At 38.8% G+C, this 24,895-nt stretch overlaps 1 protein-coding gene across 7 annotated transcripts; it reads right to left on the minus strand.

The window, feature by feature from the left end:
* Positions 1 to 9,029: 9,029 nt before the first annotated feature.
* Positions 9,030 to 24,564, minus strand: hdr (hematopoietic death receptor). 7 transcript variants are annotated; one of them, XM_054774653.1, is made up of 10 exons: positions 24,392 to 24,564; positions 16,308 to 16,458; positions 15,318 to 15,446; positions 15,105 to 15,216; positions 14,918 to 15,009; positions 13,917 to 14,018; positions 13,709 to 13,737; positions 13,403 to 13,588; positions 11,743 to 11,779; positions 9,030 to 10,277 (listed from the first exon to the last, which is right to left on the minus strand). In XM_054774653.1, exons 1-10 carry the CDS (start codon positions 24,413 to 24,415, stop codon positions 9,976 to 9,978), a joined length of 1,164 nt encoding a protein of 387 aa, XP_054630628.1. In that variant the 5' UTR covers positions 24,416 to 24,564; the 3' UTR covers positions 9,030 to 9,975. The 7 variants fall into 7 exon arrangements, with proteins under 7 accessions (XP_054630628.1, XP_054630627.1, XP_054630632.1 ...); XM_054774652.1 differs by having other exon boundaries at positions 13,403 to 13,591; positions 24,392 to 24,563; XM_054774657.1 differs by having other exon boundaries at positions 13,517 to 13,588; positions 24,392 to 24,559.
* Between the last annotated feature and the right edge of the window lie 331 nt (positions 24,565 to 24,895).

Below are 24,895 nucleotides of genomic sequence, written 5' to 3' on the forward strand. Positions count from 1 at the left end.
TCCCAGTATCGATTCCGAAGATAGTAGTAGTAGCAGCAGCAGGTAGTTAACGAAAGGATACTAGTATGATGAGAATGTTGATTTTTACAAATCTGTTGTTTGTTGTGCTGTTCAAATTGTTACATTGGTGATATTTTAACATTCATAAGGTTTTGCAAACAGGAGGGCTTTGTTGGCAAAAAAGGATTTGATTGATTATTTTTTCTGCAGTATTTACTTAATTTTGGTTAAGTAATTGTATGTAGTAAAAGAGAATGATTGTATTATTTTCTTGATACCGTTACATTGTCTTATAGTGTTGTGTTTATATATTGTTAAATTATTATTAAATACGTTTGTTGTTTTTTTGCTTAAAATCATTGCCCTGTTTTTTATTCTGATTATAACAATGATCAAGGCAGACTCATTAATAAATCATGAAATGTTCAAGTCTGGCTCTGCATTTACTTGGATCGATACCGAAATTTGCAGTACCGCCCAACCCTATATATCCTTTTTTGGACAATTTTATGTGTTTGAGAATGATCTGCCAGCATGCCGCAGTTGTTTATGTGCCATTTTAAAAATCATTAAAGCTATTTACACAAAAACGAAACTGAACCATAACCATAAAACCGAGGGAATTACAGAGCTATTTTTTTGTATAAGAGCTATTTTTAAATTAAACGTCTGTAGACCCCTGTATCCCAGCTCCATTCAGAACTATATACAATACAGCACAGTACTTTCAGAACCTGTCTATTAATATAATACATTTCAGGGACATTTGTACAAATAGAATACAAAATACGGTCCAGTATGTATGGTACATATTAGCAAACTAAAAGTATTACATTTATAAGGAAATTAATTAATTAATCTGTTTTGTATAATTTTGTGGCGAAAGGAAAGACAGATCTTTTGAGTTAATCTGGTAGATTGTAGAATAGAGGTTCACGTGAGGATTTATAGGAAAAGTGATTTTAAGGAATAACTAAAGCATATTTAAACGTCATTGTTTTTATGTGGCGCCATCTGGAGGCAGTTTTTGTAACTTCTCCGCAAATTAAATGGAAAACACTCCTGATTTTTTAATGGAATTCTTGCCACTTCACATTATCATTCTGAAATTGAATGAAATTTATTCTCAAAACACTCACTCAAGTCATTTGTGTCCCCATCCACCTTTGAAATAAAAATTTCGTCTATGATAGTAGGACTGTGAATTGTGACATGATCCTCATCTACAGCATGGCACCACCGTGCAGACAGTGAAAAGAGGGCTGACTTTGAAAATCAAGAAATTAAAAAAGTTCTATATTCTTGGCTCTTTTTCTGACTGAAGCAGATTCGGGTTGAAGGAATGTCTAAGTTCATCCACCCATTCATTTTCTTCTACTCATCCAGGTCTGGGTTGCGGGAGCAGCAGTCTCAGTAGGGAAGTACAGACTTCCCGGTCCCTGGCACCTCTTCCAGTTCCACCAGGAGGACCCCGCAAGGCATTCCCAGGCCAGCTGTGAGTCTTAATCCCTCCAGCGAGTCACCTCCCAGCTGGGCATGCCTGAAACATGTCACTAGGGAGGCATCCGGGCTAGAGCCACCTCAACTGGCTTTCTCTCGGTATGAAGAAGCAGCGGCTCTACTCTGAGCTTCTACCAGATGACCAAGCTCCTTACCCTATCTCTTAGAGTGAGTCCAGCCATTCTACGTAGGAAGCTCATTTTGTATCCACAAACTCGTTCTTTCGGTCACAACCCAAAACTCATGACCATAGGTGAAGGTGGGAACATATATCGACAGGTAAATATAGAGCTTTGCGTTGTGGCGCAGCTGTCTCCTCACCACGACGGTCCGATACAGCGACCGCATTACTGCAGACGCTGTGCCGATCCACTTGTCGATCTCACGTGCCGACCTTCCCTTACTTGTGAACAAGACCCTGAGATACTTAAACTCCTCCATTTTTCCGACTGAGAACCATGGCCTCAGATTTGGAGGTGCTGAGTCTCATCCCAGAAGCTTCACACTCAGCTGCAAACCTCCCCAGTAAACGCTAAAGGTCACAATTTGATGAGGCCATGAGAACCACATCATCTGAAAATAGCAGACGAGATCCTAAGGCCCTCAAACTGGACCCTCTCAACACCTTGGAAATTCTGTCCATAAAAATTATGAACAGAATTGGTGACAAATGGCAGCCTTGGCGGAGGCCAACGTTCACCGGGAACAGGTTCAACTTACCATTGGCGATGCGAACCAAGCTCCCGCTCCGGTTGTACAAGGACCCAATGGCACGTAGTAGCATGCCACCAATCCCGTACTCCCAGAGCACCCCCCACAAGACACCGCAACACATGGTCAACACCTTTTCCAAGTTCACAAAGCACATGTAGACCGGTTGAGCAAACCCACAGAAACCTTGCAAGGGTGGAGAGCTGGTCCAGGGTGCCACGACCAGAACAAAAAACACATTGCACCTCCTGTAGCTGAGGTTCGACAAACGGTCGTACCCTTCTCTGCAGCACTCTGGAATAGACTTTCCCAGGGAGACTGAGGAGCGTGATCCCCTGTAGTTGGAACGCACCCTTCTTGAAAAGGAGGACCACCACCCCAGTCTGCTAATCCAGAGGTACTGTTCCATCTTCCACTTCCCGCAATTTTGAAGAGACATGTCAATCAAGACAGTCCTCCAACATCCATAGTGTTGAGGAATCCAGGGCAAAACTCATCCCCCCATGACCCCATGTCTAGGTTATGATTTATAATAGTTCTTGTTCTTCAGTTGTAAGGATAAAAAAATCTATTAATGTGGATTTCAATGTCTTTTTTTTCTAGATTAAATTATACATTAGAATGAATGTTGAATAGGGTGATGATTGTGGCATTCATCAAAATCAGGCCATATTCACTGAAAATTGTGTGATCGAACCAGCACCATACAGGAATGGTTCTTCTTTCCGTTCACATGGCTACAATAGTGCTAAAAGGCCATTTATACAGTATATGCGTTTGTTTGCAAAAATGTTAAGCTTACCAACTTTTGATTTCAAAGTGTCCTTCAACATTGTTGGCTTTATTCATATCAAACAGTCAACACCACCTCCTCTTGGCCAAAGTGTAAATATCTTTTTATTCTCTTGTAATTGATCATTTCACATCACTCCCACTCAGCTGCACAGTCACCGAGTGGTAAGCATGTCTGCCTCACAGTCAGGAGATGGAGGGTTTGATTATCCGTGGGAACATCTTTGTTGGAGTTTACATGTTTGCATTTGCCATAGCAGTGCCTGTTTGAATTATTAGGTTAGATTCAGCTCCAATATGCCTCACACACATACTAAATGCATTTTCAAGTATACAATCTGTAGGTACTCACAGCTAATGAATGATAATACACACAGATGGACCAACAGATGGAATTTGAGTCGCGGTGTCGAAGTTATAAATAAGTTTCACTTAGTGTCCACAGCAACTATGCGTTCAAGGACCGCTGAGCAAAGAGCGAAATTTCAACGCTTGATGCAAAAAACAAACAATGTAACTGATTTTTTTTCCATGTAAGAAATCATTTGCACTTAAAGGGATAGTTCGGATATTTTGACATGAAGTTGTATGACATCCCCATCAGCATTGTAGTCCAATAACAGCATCTTCTTCCGCATTGGAACACATACGTAAACAAGATGGCCGCGGCGCTCCGTCGTGGGAGTAGATGCGAGCATTCTAAAAATATAATGTAACTAGAAAAGCTTTAAAAAAAACAGCAATAAAAATGGCAAAATCAGCAGTTTTACAAGAATAAAGTCAAAATATTAAAAGAAAAAAGTTGTAAGCTAACAAGTCGTACATTTACGAGAATAGCATTTTAATATTATGACAAACAAACAAAACAAATAAAGTTGTAATTTTTTGAAAATTAGGTTGCAGAAAAAGTTATGTTAAATAAAGTCAATTTTCAATCTTTATTGTGGGAATAAAGTCATAATATTATGAAAAGAAAACTTACAACGATCATTTAAGGAGAAAGTTTAAATATTTGTAAAATAAAACAAACTGCAAAAGCGCGACAAAACGAGAAAAGACCGAAGTTCACACTAATAATTCACTTTTGTACCTATATCACAAAACTGAGTAGCAGCTGACCCAGGCACTCGAAACTGCCTGTCCCGGATTGGTCGCGTCAGCCAGAAGTCGACATGAACATCACCCTTCTAATCTTCGTTGGTGAAGCCAAGCCAAGAAAAGAAAAAAAAAAGCTTTACAAAATATCAAAGTGCCCTTGCATCATTTTTTAATATGTGGCCCTCGATGGAAAAAAAATTGAGACCCCTGGGCTACGATGTGACTCTGATTCCATCTGTTCATGGATCATCTTACATCATCATTCATCAGTGGTGATTACTTACACATTTCTACTTTGAATGCATTTCACAAAATGTGTTAAAAAGAGAGCTGAACCTAATATAATAACCGCAACACTTTTATTGCCAATGTTGCTCCAAAATCAGAGTAGATGGATGTTTTAATACCCTTTGACACTGCCATGATGAAAATTCAAATTGTGCCACTTGGCAGGAAAAAAAAATAAAGTATCATCATCAATGTGTCACTTGCACCATGTAGTGTAAATACGGCCTGGGGTAAACTTGTATTGCTCACACATAGCACAACCCTTCACTAATTTGTGCAGGCCAATCAGGATTTCTAGTGATGAAACATTTCCTCACCCACTCTACGGGTGACTTTTTGACAAGTGTTTCATCACACAAATTAATTCCTTCCGGGGTCAACAAAAGCCACATAATAAGCGGTTACAAGAAAGCAGGGTGTATTGCCTTACTTGGCAGACTAAAGCCAAGCATATCCATTAAGATGTCTATGAGCCTACTAAGTTATACATTCACACATCCGGTGTGATGTGTCAACAGGTTTGCTTCTTGCTGGCCTCACCTGCAGCACATTCTTCTTTTAATATCATATTCATATTGATGAAGGATTTTAGTTCAATACACTATATACAGTATGAGGTTACCTTCCGAGACCAACTGAATTACACAAGTAATTGAAACGCCCGTTAAATGGCGTATTTTGACACGAGGAGGGAGTAATCAAACCAAATGCCTCCCTCACTCAGAGTGCAACCAAAACAACAAGTAACACATGTCAAACAAACAATGTAACTGCACCAGTGCTTGATATTGACACCCTTACATCACAAACCAGCAGGCGCTTATCAACGCAAGTGTCTACCTCACTCACAGTGCAACCGAAAATAACACATGGAACACACAATGTAACTGTACCACATGGACGATGAGGGTATCAAAATAGACGCGCGCACGCTAACGTACATGCTAAACAATTTTTTATACTAATTTATAACTTCCCGTTGGGAAGCGTGCGAGTGGGCTTCCCAGCATGCCTTGCGGGTTTTAAATTGGTATAAAATTGTGTTTTGCATGTATGTTTGTGTGAATGTCTATTTTGATATGCGCATAGTACGTGTGGCGTTACATTGCATGTTCCACGTGGTACTCGTTATTTTTGGTTGCGCCATGAGAGAAGCAGACATTTTGGTTGATAAGCTCCTGTTGGTTTGTGATACGTGAGTAAGGGTGTAAACAGCAAGCTGATTCACTGCATATAAAGTACACCTTCCCAAGCAAATTTAAGTTTGTCTCTGACTACTTTCTGTGCAACTCAGGTTTTCCTAATGAAGGGCAAATAAGATGGGTTTTCTACTAATAAACGGTGTAATTATGGAGATTATCAGCAAAAAAAGGACAAATAAACATGTGAATGTTGAATTACTGATCAACTGTATATACAAAAGTATTGAGATACTCCTCTTAAAGGAAAACTGAACTTTTTTTTTAATTTTGCCCATCATCCACAATCCTTATGTGAGACATGAACACACATCTTTCTCTTTTCTGTGCATTCTAAAGATACAGCTCATTACTGCACGTAATGGGACACACATGCCTCCTACAAAGACTGCTATTAAAACACCCCCATAAAGTTTTATATAGTAGAATTTATGTAGTAGCAGGTGCTTTCATGATAACATGTAATACTAACAGTATTTTGCCGTATTTTGATCCTTTTAAGCACTACCAGAACTTCCTTCCCGGGCGCATGGATTTCACATAGCAACACTATGCACGTCACATTATATGTAAATGGAGCATTGTTGGCACTTGTTGGCCCGTTTTTTTCCAGAAGGCTTTAAAGGCGGAATAAGTGTTGCCCATTAGCTTTTTTTATACATATCTTTAGAACGCACAATACAGAGAAAGACATGTGTGTTCATGTCTCACATAAGGATTGCGATTCCAAAAAAGTGCAGTTTTCCGTTAAATAACAAGAATCCTATAGCATACCAATATATTTTTGGCTATTTGTGCTTCTTTCTACAACACCGCCAACCATTTGGGTTGGGAAACGACTGCTCTACAATCTGAGCCGCGCCACTGTGCACAGAATAAGCAGAATGTTACATGTAATGTTCAATGTAAAATGAAAAATGGCACAGAAAATACCGAATTACACCAAATGTGGGGATTTTTAGAAAAGTCCTGATAGCCTGCATGTCCTGAACGAACTAAACATTTTGCTGTTGGTTTTGAAGCATTTGAGAAATGTGGGAGTAGTTAGAGGACAAAAACAGGGCGAAACTTGAGATGTAAAAATGGAGAATGATTGTTGAAATACATAAACATGCTGAGCAATTACACAATGACTGAGGATCAAACCACCAACCATCAGGGCGGGGGACAACCAATCTACTACGTGAGCCATGTCACTTTGTAGAATAAGCAGACTGTTACACTAATGGAAAATGATTTTTCGGTCACACGTTACAATAAGGTACATAAAAATACAGTGGTTTCTGAGGAACTAATGAATAACTAATGAGGAACTAATGACTAAGGCACATAAATTTAGACTAGTTACTGAGGAGCTAATGAAAAACTAATAACTAAGCCACATAAATTTAGAGTAGTTACTGAAAAACTAATGACGAATTAATGAGGAACTAATGTGTAGAGTAGTTACTGAGGAACTAATAAAGAACTAATGAGGAACTAATGAGTAGTGGTTAGGGTTAGGTAGGTTTGTTCCTTATTAACTACTGTAATTTTGTGTACCTTATTGTAAAGTTTGACCGATTTTTCACCAGTAGGGGGTGCCAAATAAATTGTCCATTCATTCATTGAGTAAATGGTCACAAAATATGAAATTTCAGTAAATGTTGGAATTAAAAAAAAAAGTCCTGATAGCCAATGAATGCTTAACATTTTGATGTTGGATTGGTTTGAGGAGGAGAATAAGAGTGGAGAATGTTATGTGTGTGACTTTTGCACAGACTACAGTACATATCCCTACTTTATGTATGAATGGATTACGATGGACGGGTTAACAATTTATGAATGTGGAGGCAGAATGTGTGTCACATTACTCTAAAGAACAATGGAAAAAAAAAACCAAAAAAACAAGTTAATTGTTCAGAGTCAGATGACATTCCATTATTATTTGCAGAATGTGTTAGCCCAGCGAGAAATACCTGAGGACCTGTTCAGCAACTAAACACGCCTTGGCAGGGAGTGTTGTGAGTGGACAAGCCAGCTGACGCAAACACTTGGTACATAGCCAACTGTAACGCGATCGCTCCTCGCCAGTCCATTTGGGCACACTGCATTATATACACACACAACAAAATTTAAACGCAACGCTTTTGATTTTGCACCCATTTTTTATGAGATGAACTCAAAGATCTAAAACTTTTTCCACATACACAATATCACCATTTCTCTCAAATATTGTTCACAAATCTGTCTAAATCTGTCATAGTGAGCACTTTTCCTGTGCTGAGATAATCCATCCCACCTCGCAGGTGTGCCATGTGAAGATGCTGATTAGACACCAAGATTAGTGCACAGGTGTGCCTTAGACTGCCCACAATAAAAGGCCACTCTGAAACGTGCAGTTTTATCACACAGTACAATGCCACAGATGTTGCAGGATTTGAGGGAGCGTGGAATTGGCATGCTCACAGCAGGAATGTCAACCAGAGCTGTTGCTCGTGTATTGAATATTCTTTTCTCTACCATAAGCCGTCTCCAAAGGCGTTTCAGAGAATTTGGCAGTACATCCATCACCTCATGTTGCAGCAGGATAATGCACGGCCCATGTTGCAAGGAGGGCAGTCGAAGGCACACCAGTGCACTAATCTTGCGACATCTGTGGCATTGTGCTGTGTGATAAAACTGCACGTTTCAGAGTGGCCTTTTATTGTGGGCAGTCTAAGGCACACCAGTGCACTAATCTTAGTGTCTAATCAGCATTTTGATATGGCAAACCTGCAAGGTGGGATGGATTATCTCAGCAAAGGAAAAGTGCTCACTATCACAGATTTAGACAGATTTGTGAACAATATTTAAGAGAAGTGGTGATATTGTGTATGTGGAAAAAGTTTTAGATATTTGAGTTCGTCTCATAAAAAATGGGAGCAAAAACAAAAGCGTTGTGTTGATTGTATGTCAATTAAAATGTTTCAAAGATTGTTTGCATTTAGCTAATGATTACGTACACACAAACACGCCCTTGCACTCACTCAAATGAAAAAAAAACAAATTGCTACGCACATTTTTTTTAAAAAGACATTTCATTTTATTGTGCTTTGACACACAAACATTCAGTAAACGTCAGCAGACTTACAAATATGGAATCTCTCCCATCTACAGTAGTGCTGAATAAATATTTAGCAATAAGTGATAAGGATTCCACTGTGAAGATTTGAGTAAATAGGAATGCATAAATATTTAGAGACGGTGGAGTAACGGACTCAAACGCTGACTCAATTAAACACCTAAAGTGCATTTAATTTAATCATTTCCAAAGACCAACATGTAAGGAACAAAAGAAAACATCTTAAATTGAGTACATGTCGTCTGTAAACTACCATTACGTCGTATCATATGCTCAAACACTGATATGCCCCACATGTGCATGTGCATACATACAGTATGTACACACATTCTGTAGTATTAAAAAAAAAAAAAGATTATTCACTCCTGACGCCATTCAAATGTTGCTTTGGTCATCTCATAATAAATAGTAATACCTGAGGTTGAAACACATCACACATTTGAAGGAACAAGTTCATCAGCAATGTCTAAAAGGCAATCACAGTCCCCAATAAAACATTCAGCATAATAAATACTCATTTCATGTAAGCCTGAAGTAACTGAAATGCTTTCAACAGCAAACATTCAAGTTGCAGCTCTGAAGTGCATTTTTGTTTGTTCTGCTGCTCAGTGCGATGGCACATGTTCAAACGGTGAGATCCTGCACTTCCGTAGCAATACTGTACAGCAGCGGTCTCAAACTTTTTGAGCCCACAGACATGGTTTGACATGCATTTGTGTGTGACAGGTGCAATTACAGCTGTTAATAAACAGCTGTACAGTTAATAAAGGGGTCATGTATTCAATGCGCTGTTACAAGGAGATCCGGGAGAAGAGCACTAGCCTATGCTCATTTTATTACTCTTTCATTTAACTATTGTACTTAATCTTTATATTAGTGTATTTTAGATGACCTTCATGTGTTCCGTGTACAGTGAGTGACTTCATAGTTTATTCAGCTATAATTTAAGTATAAGCTCCAGGAACGGAACTTGCTTGTAACTTGAGAACCACCTGTACAATTACATTTAATTGGATGTAGTTATTTACAAAAAAAATGATATATTTTTTGCGACTCAGTTCGGCTCTGCCCACGGACCAGTACCTGGTGGCTGGCGACCACTGCCGTACTTCATAAATATCAAAGATAAGAACGTTGTCAAGTAAGAAAGATGTCTGTCGAGGCTTAGAAAAAAGGTACCGCTCCAGCTAAAGCTACACCATTCAGTAATTTGATCTGGATTTTGTTTTGTGGAACAAGAGTCAAACACAAAGTAGCATCAAAGTAACTAAAAACCTTCACCAGTCAGAGCTGTGACAACTTCTCGGAAATGTAATGACCATCCTCCAAGGCTTTCCCCTTGATCAACTCAGCTGTTCGCTTTTGATTACATTCCAGTAATGCGTCGAGTAGGTCATTTAAGCTCGCTTCTTTACCCTCTTTCTCCAACCAAATGTTCAGCAACTCGTGAATCCTGTCATCATACAAAAGTTGGTCTTTGCTTTTGATCACGTTGTCGTTCACGCCGAGTTGTCGGAAGAATTTCCTGTGGTAATCGCTGTCTACTTCCTCGAAATACTGGAAACACATTCGGAGAGACTCAACACCTGCAATCAAAAGATAAAGAGTTGCATTTATGCATCTTGACCCAACTATTATCCTCATCATAATTTGTGTTAGCTGGCTATTCGTTGGTGAAACATGATTATGACTTCAAATCAAAGCCTGTGATGAATTTTGTGGTAAAACAAGTACAGTAATTCCTTTAAGTTTTGCATTTTCACTCATTTTTTTTTCTAAAATATATACACATTAATAAATCATGCTGTTTCATGGTTGAATATTAAGCCTTTTCAAGCATAAAAATGGCAAAATGAAGTAAACCACAAATGTAAGCCTTTCAGATAAGGCATTGAAAGACGTGATGATATGTAGTACACTGGAACCTTGGTTAGCGTCATTAATTGGTTCCAGAAGGTCCGACTCTATCCAAAACGAACGCTAACCGAATCACTTTTTCCCCATCAAGAAATTAAATCCAATTAATCCTTTCCAGAAAGCCAAAAATGTAAAACACAAACATAGTTTTATAGTTTTACAATTTCAGTTTTCCATGTAGAAAGCAATTTCAAATGCATACAAATACATATAGATGATGAACAAAAGGGATTAATGAACATTTAGGGTTCGTTTTACGTTCACTGAAAACGTGATTCTTGATGTGACGGTTCAAAATTGCTCCCAATGACACAATGTGGCAGCGAGACACTACACAGACACCATTTCCCTGTGTTGCCATGAGTTATTTCTTTTTTCTCAGGGTTTCTCACTTCAATAACACAAAATAAGAGTCAAAGAAAGTTGCAAGTGCCAGCATTTTGGTGAGAAGGTGAGAAACAACATCGAATTCAAGAAATAAGCTATTGTCCGTGTGGTGTCGTGCTGCAGCATCGTGTCATTGGGAACAGTCAGGTCTTCAGTGAACGTAAAAGTAACCTTAAAATGTTCATTTATATGCATTTAGAATTGTCGAGAGTCAACCGCTGATGACATCATAGACGGGCGACGTAGCCGACTTCTGGTTGCCATTTTAGGATGCTAACAAGGATGTTTTCTGATTTAAAAAAACAAAACATTACGAATACAGAGGGACTCACGCAGTACATATGCCAAGATGTGCACCCTATTCTACACAAACAGAGGCAAATTGTGGTGTCATTTTCAACATTAACTGAAAAGCATGCTAACCGGGATGGACGCTAACCGAGATGCCACTGTATAGTAACTTCATCCAACTGTATGTCATTTACTGATTATTTTATTAGTAGTTTTTTTTTTTTTTTTTTTTTTTTTTTTTAAATCACTGCTCCTTAAAGTTTTCCACAGCCACCGTTTGGGGGCCCCTGATGTAAAGGACATCCACACACAAGAACAAAGGATATTCTTTTGAGAACCTGTACAACAGGAGATCATAATTGGGTGGATTGGTTACAGAGCTGTACAAAAAAAAAAATGACCAAGTAACATACCAATACAGTATAGAGGTGAAAAAAAATAACTGTAAAGACATACCATTTACAGGTATCAGTTTTGGAAATGGCTCTTCTTCCTAAATGACGACACATAAAGCACTGAATTACAAGAAATGTCATATTTAATACTGCTTCAGTCAAAAAAAAAAAAAAAAAAAAAAAAAAAGCTTTAGTTTGCCAAGCAAGCAGATTTAAATGGAAAGTTTTTCTGCACAGTAACATACTCATACATTTTTTTTTTAATAAATAAATAACGGCACCCCACTACTGAACCGCATCTCTACTGTGATGTCCCTCTGGTTTACATCAAACTTTGAAGAGATCTGTATTACAAGTACAGTGGAACCTCCATTTTCGTGCAATTCAGTTTTCAATGGAAATTGCCAAAAATATGTCTGTTATCTCGGTTGTCTGTTTTTATCTCGGTTATCAAACAGTGCCCAAACAAAGCATCCACGCATTGCTAACTATGTCTCTGTGAAGAATGGACAGTGTTTCAAGGGGACACTAAAGAGAGACTCTGGCCAGGGAATCCTTTAATCATCTTTAGTATGTACGTATGTGTGGGTGGTTTATTTGTTCATAGAAAGCACACATAATGATGAACAACTCCGTTTTGGTCTCCTTCCTTCCACCAAATAAGCAATGTGTGCATCTGATAAGGCGTTCAAGTGCATTGCAGATTACTGAGTGTTCTGTGTTTTTTTTTTTTTGTTTGTTTTTTTACAGCTGCAAATTAACCCACCATGACGTCGAAGACAGTTGCAAGTGCCAGAATTTTGATAAAAAAAAGGCGAGAAACACTACTGCACTGTACTGTGCAGATTGCACAGTGAGCGGTTTAATAGAACACATAACAGTAAGCTGGGCCAGTGTATGTAGTGATTGTACCTGCTGCTGAAGTTTACAATAAACTTCAAGCTCTAACTGTCCATGCTTTAAAGCAGGGGTGTCCAAAGTGTGCCCCGGGGACCACTTACGGCCCAGTGTAACAAAAAAAACAATAAAAAGCAGTAATTTTACAAAAATACAGTCAAAATATTCAAAACGTAATTGAAAGTCATCATTTTTACAAGAGTAACCTTGCAATATTATAGGGGAAAAATGTAATTTTAGTAGCATAATAAAGTTGAAATATTAATTATGTCGTAATATCATGAGAAACAAAACCAATAAAGTTAGAATTTGTGGATAATTATAACCTTTGCTGCAACCTAATGTTATGAGAATAAATTCAAAATATTATGGCAATAAAGTCATAATTACTTGGAAGGAAATTTACAAGAAGAAACCTGAAATAGTTTGACCTTTTGGAACAAATTAATGATGAAAAGTGAGGTTCCACTGTTTTAGAGCGTGTATTTTGAGTACAACCCATAAATGGCGGCATAACAGTACCGTGGTGGCAAACAAAACTAAAAATCTAAACTCAGAGTGGATAAACTAAGATGACAAACTTTCAGTAATGGCCATCCCAAAGCCCCCCATCTCAACCCAATTTGTAGATTATGCTTAAAAGTCAGGACCTTGCCTGACTAGTTTACCACATTAATGCGTATTATTGCACAAATACAACTATCAAAAGGCAGACAGACCTAAAGAAATACTCTGCTTTAAGATGTATCTAAAATTCAAGCATGAAGAGGTGAGAAGAGGCTGGCCAAGAAGCAAAAGTGAAGCAGGGCAGAGGTTGCTCTCACCCTCATTTTAGGCAGGACTGTTAGATTTTGCTGCGAGTTACTGGCAGAGCTGCTGACGCTTTCACACAATCCTTGATACTCATCCTCCATGGCGGCTGGGTTTTGAATTCTCACCAGTGGCTGAGAGAGGATCAGATTGGGGCATCTCACGCTTTGAGTTTGTTCATTCTTCCTCTCCTGCACATTCTGCTGTCATTTATGAGGAACACGTTAAAACACACCTTTTTTTTTTTTTTTTTTTTTTTTTTTTTTTAAATCAGCTCATAAGTGTCATTATTCCCAAAATAATACTGACGTGAGACTCACCTCAACTTTCACCCCGTTTCCAAGGGAGTCTGAAGAGAGAAGAATGTACCCACTAATCATTTTATGAAATGAAACAACTTTCTTCATTCTTTTGCATAAGACAATAGTCCAAAATGGGTTTAAAAAGAGCAACAATGAGATCAACTTGTCTCATCAATATTTGGAAATTGCACACATTTGACTGATGAACTTTTAGCTTCCAGCTTACCTGCTGCTCTGCGTTTCTTCGTATAGCAACAAATTGCCCACAACACCAATGACAAACAAACGAGCGTTACGCCTCCACCCAGAATGATATACAAAGCATTTGCTGGCGGAAAAAAAAAAACAAAAAAAAACAACATTAGATTAGGTGATCGCCACCTGCTGGGAGGGACAGAGACGATGAAGGGTAGACTCGCATGCCGAGGCACCCAAGGCTATTTGAATCAGGTGATAAGCATGTGAAGGACAAGAGGCCTTGTTTTTTTCCCCTCAAAAAACCCATCTCATTCACCCCAAGTTGGTAATAATTTATGAATAAGTGATAAATGGTAAAATGTACCAGGGTCTCTGCAGGTTTCAACAACTCAAATTTAAGACTTTTTTTTTTTAAGATCATAATGATTACAAATTAGGCCCCATTTCACATTCATACTGGCAAAAAAGTATACTGTTCAAATAAAACAAAACAAAATTCACAAGTTCTACATGTGTATCTTACAAGCTAATATTTTTTCATCAAGCGTTGAGATGTCACACTTTCTTTGGCGGCCCATAAATGTACCATAGTTGCTGTGCGACGGAAAAGTGATACTTACATACAATTTATACACCAAGACTCAGATTCCAGCTGTTCACGGATCATCTTACATCATCATTCATTAGTGGCAAGTACCTAAAACGTGTTTAGTAAGTGTGTGAGGCATATTGAAGAGAGATGGGGAAGGGTTCTGGAGCTGAATCTAATCTAATAATTACAACAGTCACTCTAGTGCAAATGTTGATCCGAAACGGGAGGAGAATGTCAACGCCAAGCTGGCAAGAGGGTTTGAAAGAGGACACAGCCGTGTATCAAAAATACACTTTTATAGGCTTCCCAATCTCTCAGGTGTAACCTCTATCAAGCTACTGTATTTATGTTAACAAAACTGATAACAGGGAGGGGAAGAGATCTGTACAAACGTTTGGAGGAAAGTATTTTATATTTTGTGTTATTTTCCACAATACCTGAGGCAGAGTCAGGCTGCAGTTGGATCTTTTTGCACTCGGTGTTAGAGGTAGCAGTACAGTTCCTTACAACCTTTTCATCCTTTCCACACCTAGATTATGTCCAGCCAAAGATAAAAGGATGCACAAAGTAAATGAATGACTATTCTCTTAACTGTCATGAATCAGTCAGGTGTGCTGTCGTCACCTTGAACACTTCTTGCACACCTCACATGCTTGTTCAGGAGCACAGAATCTTCCTTCTATGCACTGACATTCAGTGTCCTGGGTGTGGCTACAAGGCCTCACAATTTCCTGATCTGTAATAATAATAATAATAATAATAAAATTAAGACAAAATAGACCTTGTTAAATTATACTTATATTACACATTTTAGTGAATTCCAACAAGCATAAATACCTGAGTGACATGTTGTGCATTTGATACATTGTTTGAAGTCATTGGCATGCTCGGCATACGTTTCAGCAGCACACTCCTCACACCGCCCCTTTTCACGTGGCGTGGTACAGTGCGACTTTACACGGGTACCTGAAAGAAATGATCACCATCTAATGACGCTGAAACAAAACTTGTCCCTCAAGCAAGACCAACAGTAAGTAGGGGTGTCACAAGATCTCGCGAGATCAAAATGTGACGAGATTGCTCGTTCAAAAAAATTTCTCACGGTAAATCTAATGAAAATGAACTGGATAACTTTGCCGTCCTCCAAATACAGTCGTCCCTCGCTCCATTGCGGTTTGAACTTCACTCTCTCACTCAGGTTTTTTCAAAAATGTATTAATAAATGAAGGTCTGGTGCCGCCTGTAACACATGCATGTTTTCCTTGTCTTTTGCCCCCAAACAGGTAAGAAGGTTCACTCTGTGCGATGGTTTCAGCACCTAGATGAAAATGGTGTTCGTTCACACAGAGTGTAGATTAATACTTGTACTTGTCAAAAAACATGCTACTCTTTAATACAGCTGCAAAGCCAGAATTTCAATAAATGCTGCAAACGTTTTACAGATACTTCATAGATGCCAATTGCACAGCTTTACTGAGTGAAAGATAACATATTAAAAAGGAAATATTGAAATATTGTGATTTATTATTAGTAGCAGTTGTATCAAATATAACAGTTTGGTCTAAAAAAATGCCAACAATATAATTTAGTGTCAATTTGTGGGACAAACCTTTCAAAACACACCTGTATGACAAATAAAACTTTTTTCCATTGTGCTTTTCTTATAACTAATGTTAAAATCTCATCTCATCTCGTTCTCTTGGACACAATCTCGTGTACGGTCTTGTCTCGTGACACCCCTAACACTAAGCCATCACTGGAGGTGGCGAGGTGTGAGACACCTACAATCTCAGTGGGCTAACACAGTCGGGTCTTTATTTGCCTCACCAGCTGGGCACTTTAAACAACAGATGTTGTTGTTCAAGTACTCCTCGTCTCTGCAGACAACTTCCCGCCGTGTCCTGGTGTCCCTCAAATCAGAACTTGCTCGGGGAAATGTGGCAACGGATGCAAACAAGCCAATCAAAACATAAGGAACCTTTGGGTGGAAAAAAAGAGAACATGTTCAAGCAATGACATCAGTATTGAAAGGAACAAACACTTGCCAGTATTCTTATATGGAAATTGTTTTGTTTCGTCCACTTGTTTACCTGGCAGCATTTTGTGTGGCTACAGAACTACTAGCTACGACAGTCACCTTTGTTCCAATCCAGCCTCAAAACTTGCAAAATGCTCGTGAGTCGAAACTGGAATCAACACCCTGCTACTGTAACATGGCCAATAATGCAAATTTGATGATTTCATGATTATGTCATCCACTCCCATACAACCCTCCACTGCCACAAATAGATTGCAGGCCTTTGTTTGGCTGACTGGCTCATAGAGGCTTTCTGCCAGTCACTACATATGCTGTATAGTCACATCAGGGTGTTTGTGGGTCAGTCAGTGCTGGTGCAATAAAATTACATAACTACTTTTTTCTGAATTGCACTGGTGTAAAAGGGAGGCATTTGCTACAGGAACAGTGGTACTAACTGAGTCATCATTACTTCTGAATTGTAGGGTCTTAAACATAAATATTTAATTGATTTAGATCCTTATTATACAAGACTGTTATCCAATTTGTTGTATCTGCTGTACATGAGGAATGTGTTATTAAAATAATATTCTCCAGGCACAGTTAAAATATATGCTTCAAGAATTTTATTGAAATAAGGAAAAAATTCATTTCTTATTTTAGCCGTTTTTCTCTCTTTAGAACGCACAGAAAAGGGAAGGACAAGTGTGTTCATGTCTCACATAAGAATTGCGGATGATGAGCAAAATTCCCCAAAAAAAACAGTGCAGTTCTCCTTTAGCCATTAGCCAGTGTGCTAAAAGGAAAGGCTGTCAATTCATTGTGCTGCACATTTCTTACGGCATCAGGTAGTAAGGTCTGACCAACATACTCTCACAATCCCACGTGTTGGCATCCGTGACACATGCACACTGCATTTCTGTTTGTTGTAGTCTGATGCTGTTCAAAGTACAAGTAAGAGCCATTTCAACTTTTAAAAGTTGATAAGCTGTTACGTTTTGCGGCCCCAGGCTATTTCTCGTTACTGGAGGCAGGGGCAAAATGGCTCTGTTGATCTAAAATGTTGCCGAAACCTGACCTCATCAAGCCAAATCGATATGAACCAAACAAGCAGTTAGTGGTTTGGTCCCATGTCTGCTTTCATGGATGAAATTTTAAATATTTACGAAAAAAATGATTAGACCACCCTTGTGTCTTCAGTTTCTTGTTCATTTTATTGCCTGGTACAACTAAAGGTACCTTTGTTTGGACAAATATAACAATGGCAAAAGAAATAGCTCACAAGAGTTACATTTTTTGGGAAGTACAATGCTATAGCTTTTCATGTAAGAACTTAAGTGATTTTGGTTATCAAGAAAACCATGAAAGTTGCTAGATATCAGCTCTTACATTAAACTCTTATGAGCTACATTTGTTATCATCATTATATTTGTCCAAACAAATGTACCTTTAGTTGTACTAGGCATTAAAATGGATCAATAAACTGAAGAAACCAGGGTGGTCTAATCAGTTTTTCCCATGACTGTACATTTGAGAAGGTGAAATCAGAGGATATTTACATTTTTAAATTACAAAAAAGCATTAATCGAATACCAAAATAGTTAATTGTTGCAACTCTAATCCCCAGGTAAAGTGCTCATGACACAGATTTCTTTTTAAATAACAAAATTAAAGTACTCACCTAATAAAACATTAGTCATACTGTTATGACACACCCCTCCCAGCGAGTTTTCTGAACCGCTGCGATCTTTGCAGTGATCTCTCCACCACAATACTTTCCAGGAACCAAATTCAAACGAATGCAGCCATGAACTCACAGCAAAGCCAAGAAAGTGACATGTTCACAACAATAAGAACATTTACTGTTATTGTGTTGTGATGAGTACGATATAACACCCACAAAATCGGCCACAAGTTCAGTATGTTTTTTTTAATGTTTTTTTTTCAGTAGGCCACACTGACAGCTCTATACATCTTATCTAGCTTTGGCATTAAATCCCATACTATTCTAAAATTCCTAGAATACATCTAGTAAAAAATAAATAAATAATAAAAAAAAAATACAATTTGACAACCACCGTAACAAACACATCCATGAACGTATGCAAAGAAAGCGACATATTCAACACAATAATTACCTTCACTGATATTGCGTTGTGATGAGTATGATATGTTTTACTGGCAGTGATAGCCACTGACAGCTAGCTATCAGCTAGCTCTACGCACACTGCACAGAGCTGAAGCCGACTGACCACGATTGTTTAGCTAGCAATTTGTCATATTATTCTTCTTCTAAGATTCTTAGTTACGCTGCATTATAAACGAGCCTTCGGCTTTATTGTTGCACACTACAACAGATAGAACATTAGCCGCCTAGCGCGTCCCAACCAAGCCAGTTACAAATCAACACTTCAATAGCTCTGCACTAGGCTGGCTACTATAGAGAATATTGGCCGAAAAAATGTGGCTTGACTTACTGCCACCTTCGCACGCTTTTCCGTCTTGTAGGTTTTTTACTTTTTATTCCATCTGTGGGGCAAGTATCAAAACATTTGTCCTTGGAAGTTTGCCGACGCATTTGACACAGCAAATTGTGTCTTTTGGAAGCTACATATTTCAACATTCGAGCACACATCTAACACAGGAATTATGCCTTTCAATTAGGGCTGAGTCGGATACTCGTTTTAGACGAGTGATATAAAGTCAGTTAGTACTGAACGCGGTGCTTTTGAGAAAAATACAGTGAACAAGGCTGACAGATTATTTCCCTGTTTGCCATCACTGGATGTTTGCATGAAGCACCATCATTAAAAAAATAAATAAGTACAGCTGCGGATACAGATCATTTAGGAGGGTGAACAGATACAGGTAGTGGTGTACTCGCTCATCCCTACTTCCAATGTTAATTTCCACAGCGAAAATAACAAGTTGAATGTGTTTTGGTGTCATGAGCATTTTAAGCTTGGCATATTTATATAAGACAATCTAGAAATGATTTAAAGGATTCTTTTAAGGAAACATTTCATTCTTACGAGTAGATTCTTCAAACTCTACATTTCTCTCATTGGGCTCATGATTTAAAACTCTTAAGCAAAACACTGAACATTTCAAAAGATAAAAAAGCCCTTAAATTATGGTCTGTATTTAATAGATTTGATTTAATTTAGACACCTGATGTATGGTTACAATTTCTGATTACAATTTCTTTACTGGTGTCTTCATTTTTGCAACTGCCTCTATTCACTTCATATGTTATCCAGTCGGGGTGAAACGATTCAGTAATTTTAAATCGATTCAGTAACCTTTTAGCCAAAAATTCAACCAGTGTGACTGTGAAACAAATACCTGAATACTGGACAGGTGAAGTTTCCGAGATTCCTGTTGTTATTTGTAAGGGAATCAGGTATAAATTATAAATAACGCTGACATACTTAAGAATAAATGAATCAATGGAGTACAAAAAAATGTTAAAAATGCAATACAAAATCAGGATGAACAGGAGGTTGGTATAGCCTGCCATGATTAATTATCTACTTTAAATAGTGCAATCCAAACCTGCACATTGCAAAGGTGAGGGACATTATGCAAATTCGTCAGCAAATAAATGTGGTACGGTATCTTTAATGAGGTGTTGAAACTTTCTCACCTATACGGACCAGTGGAAGCAGGGACTTTTTTATGCGGATAATCCTCCTGATAAGAGCAGCCATTTGAAAGAACGGTGCAGCAACTAGCAAGTAATGTGGCCCCTTTGTACCTTTTGCCGCTGAGAGGGTCGAGATGGGTCCTCCGCTTTGATGACGCGCTTCGTAGAGACACTGAACAACATACCGAGGTGTGGTGGGTTTACGATAAGTTTTGACAATGATGAGACCAAACCGGGAGAGCTAACTTTGCATGTGAAGTGACGGCGGATGGTGTGTAGTGGTTTAACGAAACGTGGTAATGCAAAAGAAGATTACATAAGAACCGCGAGGGTAAATCTGTGACAAAAGGAATGAATGGTCAACAAAAATTACGGCTTCCCACTTCCCCCAGAAGAAGAAAAATAGTCTGGGGCCGCAAAACATAACAGCTTATCAACTTTCCTCTCTCTTCCTTCCTCCCCGGCACAAGGAAGCGGGCGCCATTCCATGCTTCCGCATATGTAAGTGTACATTTTGATCTGGATATGCCGCAGTGGATGATGACGTCACTAAGCGTCACTGCTACTGGACCGTAAACTACAGTCTACAGGCGTACAAAACATCCTTACTTTGCATACTGTCCCCATAAATGTCACTTAAAAGGAGTTTCAAATAAGGACAGATGAGTTAAATATGAATACTGAATGAAGTGAATCAACTGACCTGACAAAAACAAGAAAAAGCGAATCAATTGTATTTCACAGATCCCCTACAACTCCCATGGCCACCACATATCTGGAAGATGATGACGTCACAGACAGGGAGACTAATGTTTAATGTCTTTATCATTAAAAGTGCTTTAAAAAAAAAAAAAAAAGCACATCCATATAAAGCCTGCCGTGCTTAAATCCAATGCTTTAATTCCTAGTATCGACTCAAATCAACTGATTACCTTTAAAACAATATTTAAATCGATATATATGTTGTCCTGAATGGAAACTTGAAAACCCAGATTGATGTAGTTGAATCGTAGGAATATAAATTGATGCATCGATGTAGTGAATGAATCGTTACACCCCTATTATCCAGTGTTTCCCATGCATTCATTTATTTGTGGCAGCCAGCCACTAATTCATTTTGAACGCCTCAGATCGATTTGGCACTACGTACTAAGAATTTTCCATGTTGATGCATGTTTATGCATAGATTCTTCTTTTGAAACAGTGCCACTTCTGCTAATGCTATTCTATTGCCTGCTTTCTGTGCAGAAGTCATTGCAGATGTGATTTCAAAGACACTTTAAGAGATATATTTGAAGCATTAATGGCTTCGCAGAAGTGTGTGTAATGTTTTACTGATATTATAGTTCTAATGTCTATTTACAAAATATCATCTCACTGCTAAACAGACTCACTATTACGGCTAACCTGCACATGTGATTTAAGAGGCGCTATCCCTCCTTTGCTCCACCCATATGCTACCCATAGTCGACAGATTGTACAAAAAAAAATGTCTATACCAGTCGTCCCTTGCTACATTGCGGTTTGAAAATCGCTCGCTCACTATATCGCGGTTTTTCACAAAATAATGAATAAATGATCACTGTTTTGTGGTTGACTACGACCTATTATTTGTCAAAATACTATACTGAAAAACAAGTCAGATGTACTCTTCTGGTCACTAGGCATCGGTAATGTTATGAGACATAATGTTAGATTACATTACCCTTCACACTGCATGGAGACTGGCTACTGAGCCAGCAGAGCCGAGCCAACATGCATGGCTGAGATGGACATGCTCTGGCTGAGATTGAGTAGAAAAAAAAAAGTTCTCCTCTCATTCTGTGTGGAAGTGGTACGTTTTTAGCTTCTTGGTACTCCTTCCCCACTCTGAAACACTTTCTTAAGTTTAGAATAAGTAAGTTGAAGAGTCTAACTAGTTAGCTCACGAGCTTGCTATGCTAGTGGTGGCTGTCCGTTACGTCCCTGCAGTTATCCTGTAGCCTGCACAATGTGATGTAAACAAAGAATAATAGGAGTGTAAAAGAGACTGTATGGGTGTTTTTTCATGTCTGCAGGCCTCTAATAATGTTAAAATCCATATTTAGAAAGTCAAACAGGTTTTCTATGCTGTGGCTACAAAAATATTCTGTTCATTAATATTGAATCCTACTTGGCCGAAATTTTGCGGTCACAATTACGAGCTTGCAGCCCTGTGGGAAACACGTATCCTTATCTGGGCATGTATTTATGTATTTTGCATTACTTTGCGTTGATATGTAAATTATTCATTCTGGAATTTGTCAAATCTATTGGATTGAAAATGCCTTTTCTGTTGTACATTATGCTGCTTAAAAAAAACAAAATAACAAAAACAGAGGCCGCCCGCCTCCTCCGCCTCCCGTTTGTACACTCAGCTCTGCTTACTTGACAGGTGCAGTTACAAGTGGAACAAAATGAGGCAATTATGAGGCCTCTCATAAAGCACTGAGTGCAAAAGGGCTTATCAATACTTGCCAAGTTAGGCTAAAATACAAGCCTACAAATGATACTAAATTAAAAGGATGTTTGGGAACCGAACCTTTTCTGAAAGCAGAGCCAAAAAAGCCAGCTCTAAAAAACAGCCGGACATGCGCAATTGTGATGGGAAACTTGATTCTATTTATTGACTCGAGTTGTTATGAATCAATCACTGAAGTGAATTGGGTACTCAAGCACCCGCAGAAACTCAAATATAAGCAAAACGTTCCACTCCTCCACCCAAGTCTTCCGGCAGTTGTTGTGCACGATTGGCAGGAGACGTGCGAGTCATAAACGAGTCGTTCAAACTATTTTTTAAACTGAAGTGGGACTCACTGGTACTTGTCTCTGTCAACTTGTTCGCTTACTCATTCCTGCTACCGCTAGATAAAAAAAGGAAACCAGGTAACATGCCAGAACGTGATTAAATGCATGTAGGAGTCATCTTTGACCAAGTAGAGGTGCATGCAAGTCCAAAATCCACACTGCCAAGAATTGCATGCACCCGTATTTCCTCATTGGGACATTTTTAGGTGAAATTATGCCAACCATGTGGGTGTCTTTAAAGCACATTGTGTGAATTACATACAGGTATGAGTCATCTTAGACAATTTAGGGCTGCATGAAAATATCGGCAGGTCCAAAATCCGCCCTGCAGAATACTGAGCTCGCTACATATTTTTCAATATTTTGGCATTAGGTTGCTGATGTATGACTGAGCAGCGCGCCATCAAGTGCAACACCTTTATTTTAAATTTTACACAAAGGCACTAGTTGGGGAGTCTGTTAGCCCAGCAAAAAGAATATAAAACAGTTGAGGGCGACTGTTGCATCACGCCTCATTCACTGTCTGTCAACAACTCTTCCTGGTGGTTTGGCCACAGTTTCTTCGTTTCATTTGTAATGCAGTACAAATTCGCCAGCTGCTGACCTTAAACTGAACAAATAATTACTTATTTGTCATTTGTTATACAGAAAAAAAATAGAGGGACAACTGTGTAAAGTGCCACAGTTACATTGTGAATGTCTAATCTGCTCCTCTCACCGCGTTTCTGTATATGCTTGAATCAAATGCTTCGCCATATATAAGAAATATAAAGCGAAGAAATTCAAGCTTTCATAAACTGTGTGCTTTGGGTGCTGTATAGTTACCGACGAAGCTGACAAAACGTACCATCGCTTCTTTATCATGAAGTACTGTGCCTTGAGAATAACACGGCGTCACACAGTTTAGGTTTTAACTGAGCGTGCGTGCTCCCGCGACCTGCATGCAGATCTCGGCGTGCATAAAAAAAATCAACTATATGCGAATGTGCAAAATGTAAAATGGAATTCCTCAAGTTCGCAACAAATATCAATAAAGTCACTTACAACAACACACACAGTCGTATTTACTAGCACCCAAAGCAATTCGCTTTCCATAGTCGGGGGCTTTAGGGGAACTTAAATGCCGAAGTTGACTTTCTTACGACAGTGAGGAATTTGGCATGTCTTCTTCAGGAGACTTTTGCTAAGGAACAAGCAAACTAGATGGAAACCCCCCGGCCAACATGTCAGCATTCCATCAAACTACTAAACTTCTGTATGTTAAATACACCAGGAAATAACCACACTTCGACTCATCTGCCATAAGTGACACAACAAACTAGTGCTGCAAGCAGCGACAGCGCGTGAGGTGTACTAATGACCTATATAAAACTTAGAAACCGGAGCTGTAATATTCTACATACAACTGCAAACAAAACTTACAATGACATGTAGGATTCCGCTCATTCTTCGGTGAATGTGGTAAGTCCAGTAGACACGAAGTGGCCGTACCTTTCCCTCTTGGCACAACTTTCTCTATTCGGCTTTTAACGTGAGGACTCTGCAGCTAGTGTCACGAGGCTAAGGAAGGCAGTCACAGGTGGAGATAAAGTGACCGGTTACGTCATTGGGGCGGGCACAAATTGCAATAACTTATTTTAAAATATGTTGAATTTGAATTGTGGAGGCCAGGTTAGTAGAACGTGCTGGTCATACTGCTGTCATTCGCCAGAAAACAACTTTAAAATACGCAAATACGCGTGAAATGAAGTATGTTGTTATCAAAAGCCACCCGGCGAGTTTTCTGAACAGCAGGCATCTTGACTGTGTCGTCACGCCGAGGACACTTTTCCGCAACCGGACTCTTCAAAACACACCCATGAAGGCACTACGAATCCAAGAAAGTGACGTACTGTATTTACAACAATAACACAATATTAGCATTCA

The sequence above is a fragment of the Dunckerocampus dactyliophorus genome, chromosome 4, assembly GCF_027744805.1.
Source record: "Dunckerocampus dactyliophorus isolate RoL2022-P2 chromosome 4, RoL_Ddac_1.1, whole genome shotgun sequence".
In the NCBI taxonomy this organism is placed as follows: domain Eukaryota; kingdom Metazoa; phylum Chordata; class Actinopteri; order Syngnathiformes; family Syngnathidae; genus Dunckerocampus; species Dunckerocampus dactyliophorus.

Coding starts and splice junctions, on each gene's coding strand:
- hdr (XM_054774652.1), bottom strand. CDS start 24,415: ATGAGCGGAATCCTACATGTCATT. Junction 15,447..16,307: donor TTGTTTAAAGTGCCCAGCTG/GTGAGGCAAATA, acceptor CATTTCTTTCAG/GTACCCGTGTAAAGTCGCAC. Junction 11,780..13,402: donor CAGTCCTGCCTAAAATGAGG/GTGAGAGCAACC, acceptor GTCGTCATTTAG/GAAGAAGAGCCATTTCCAAA.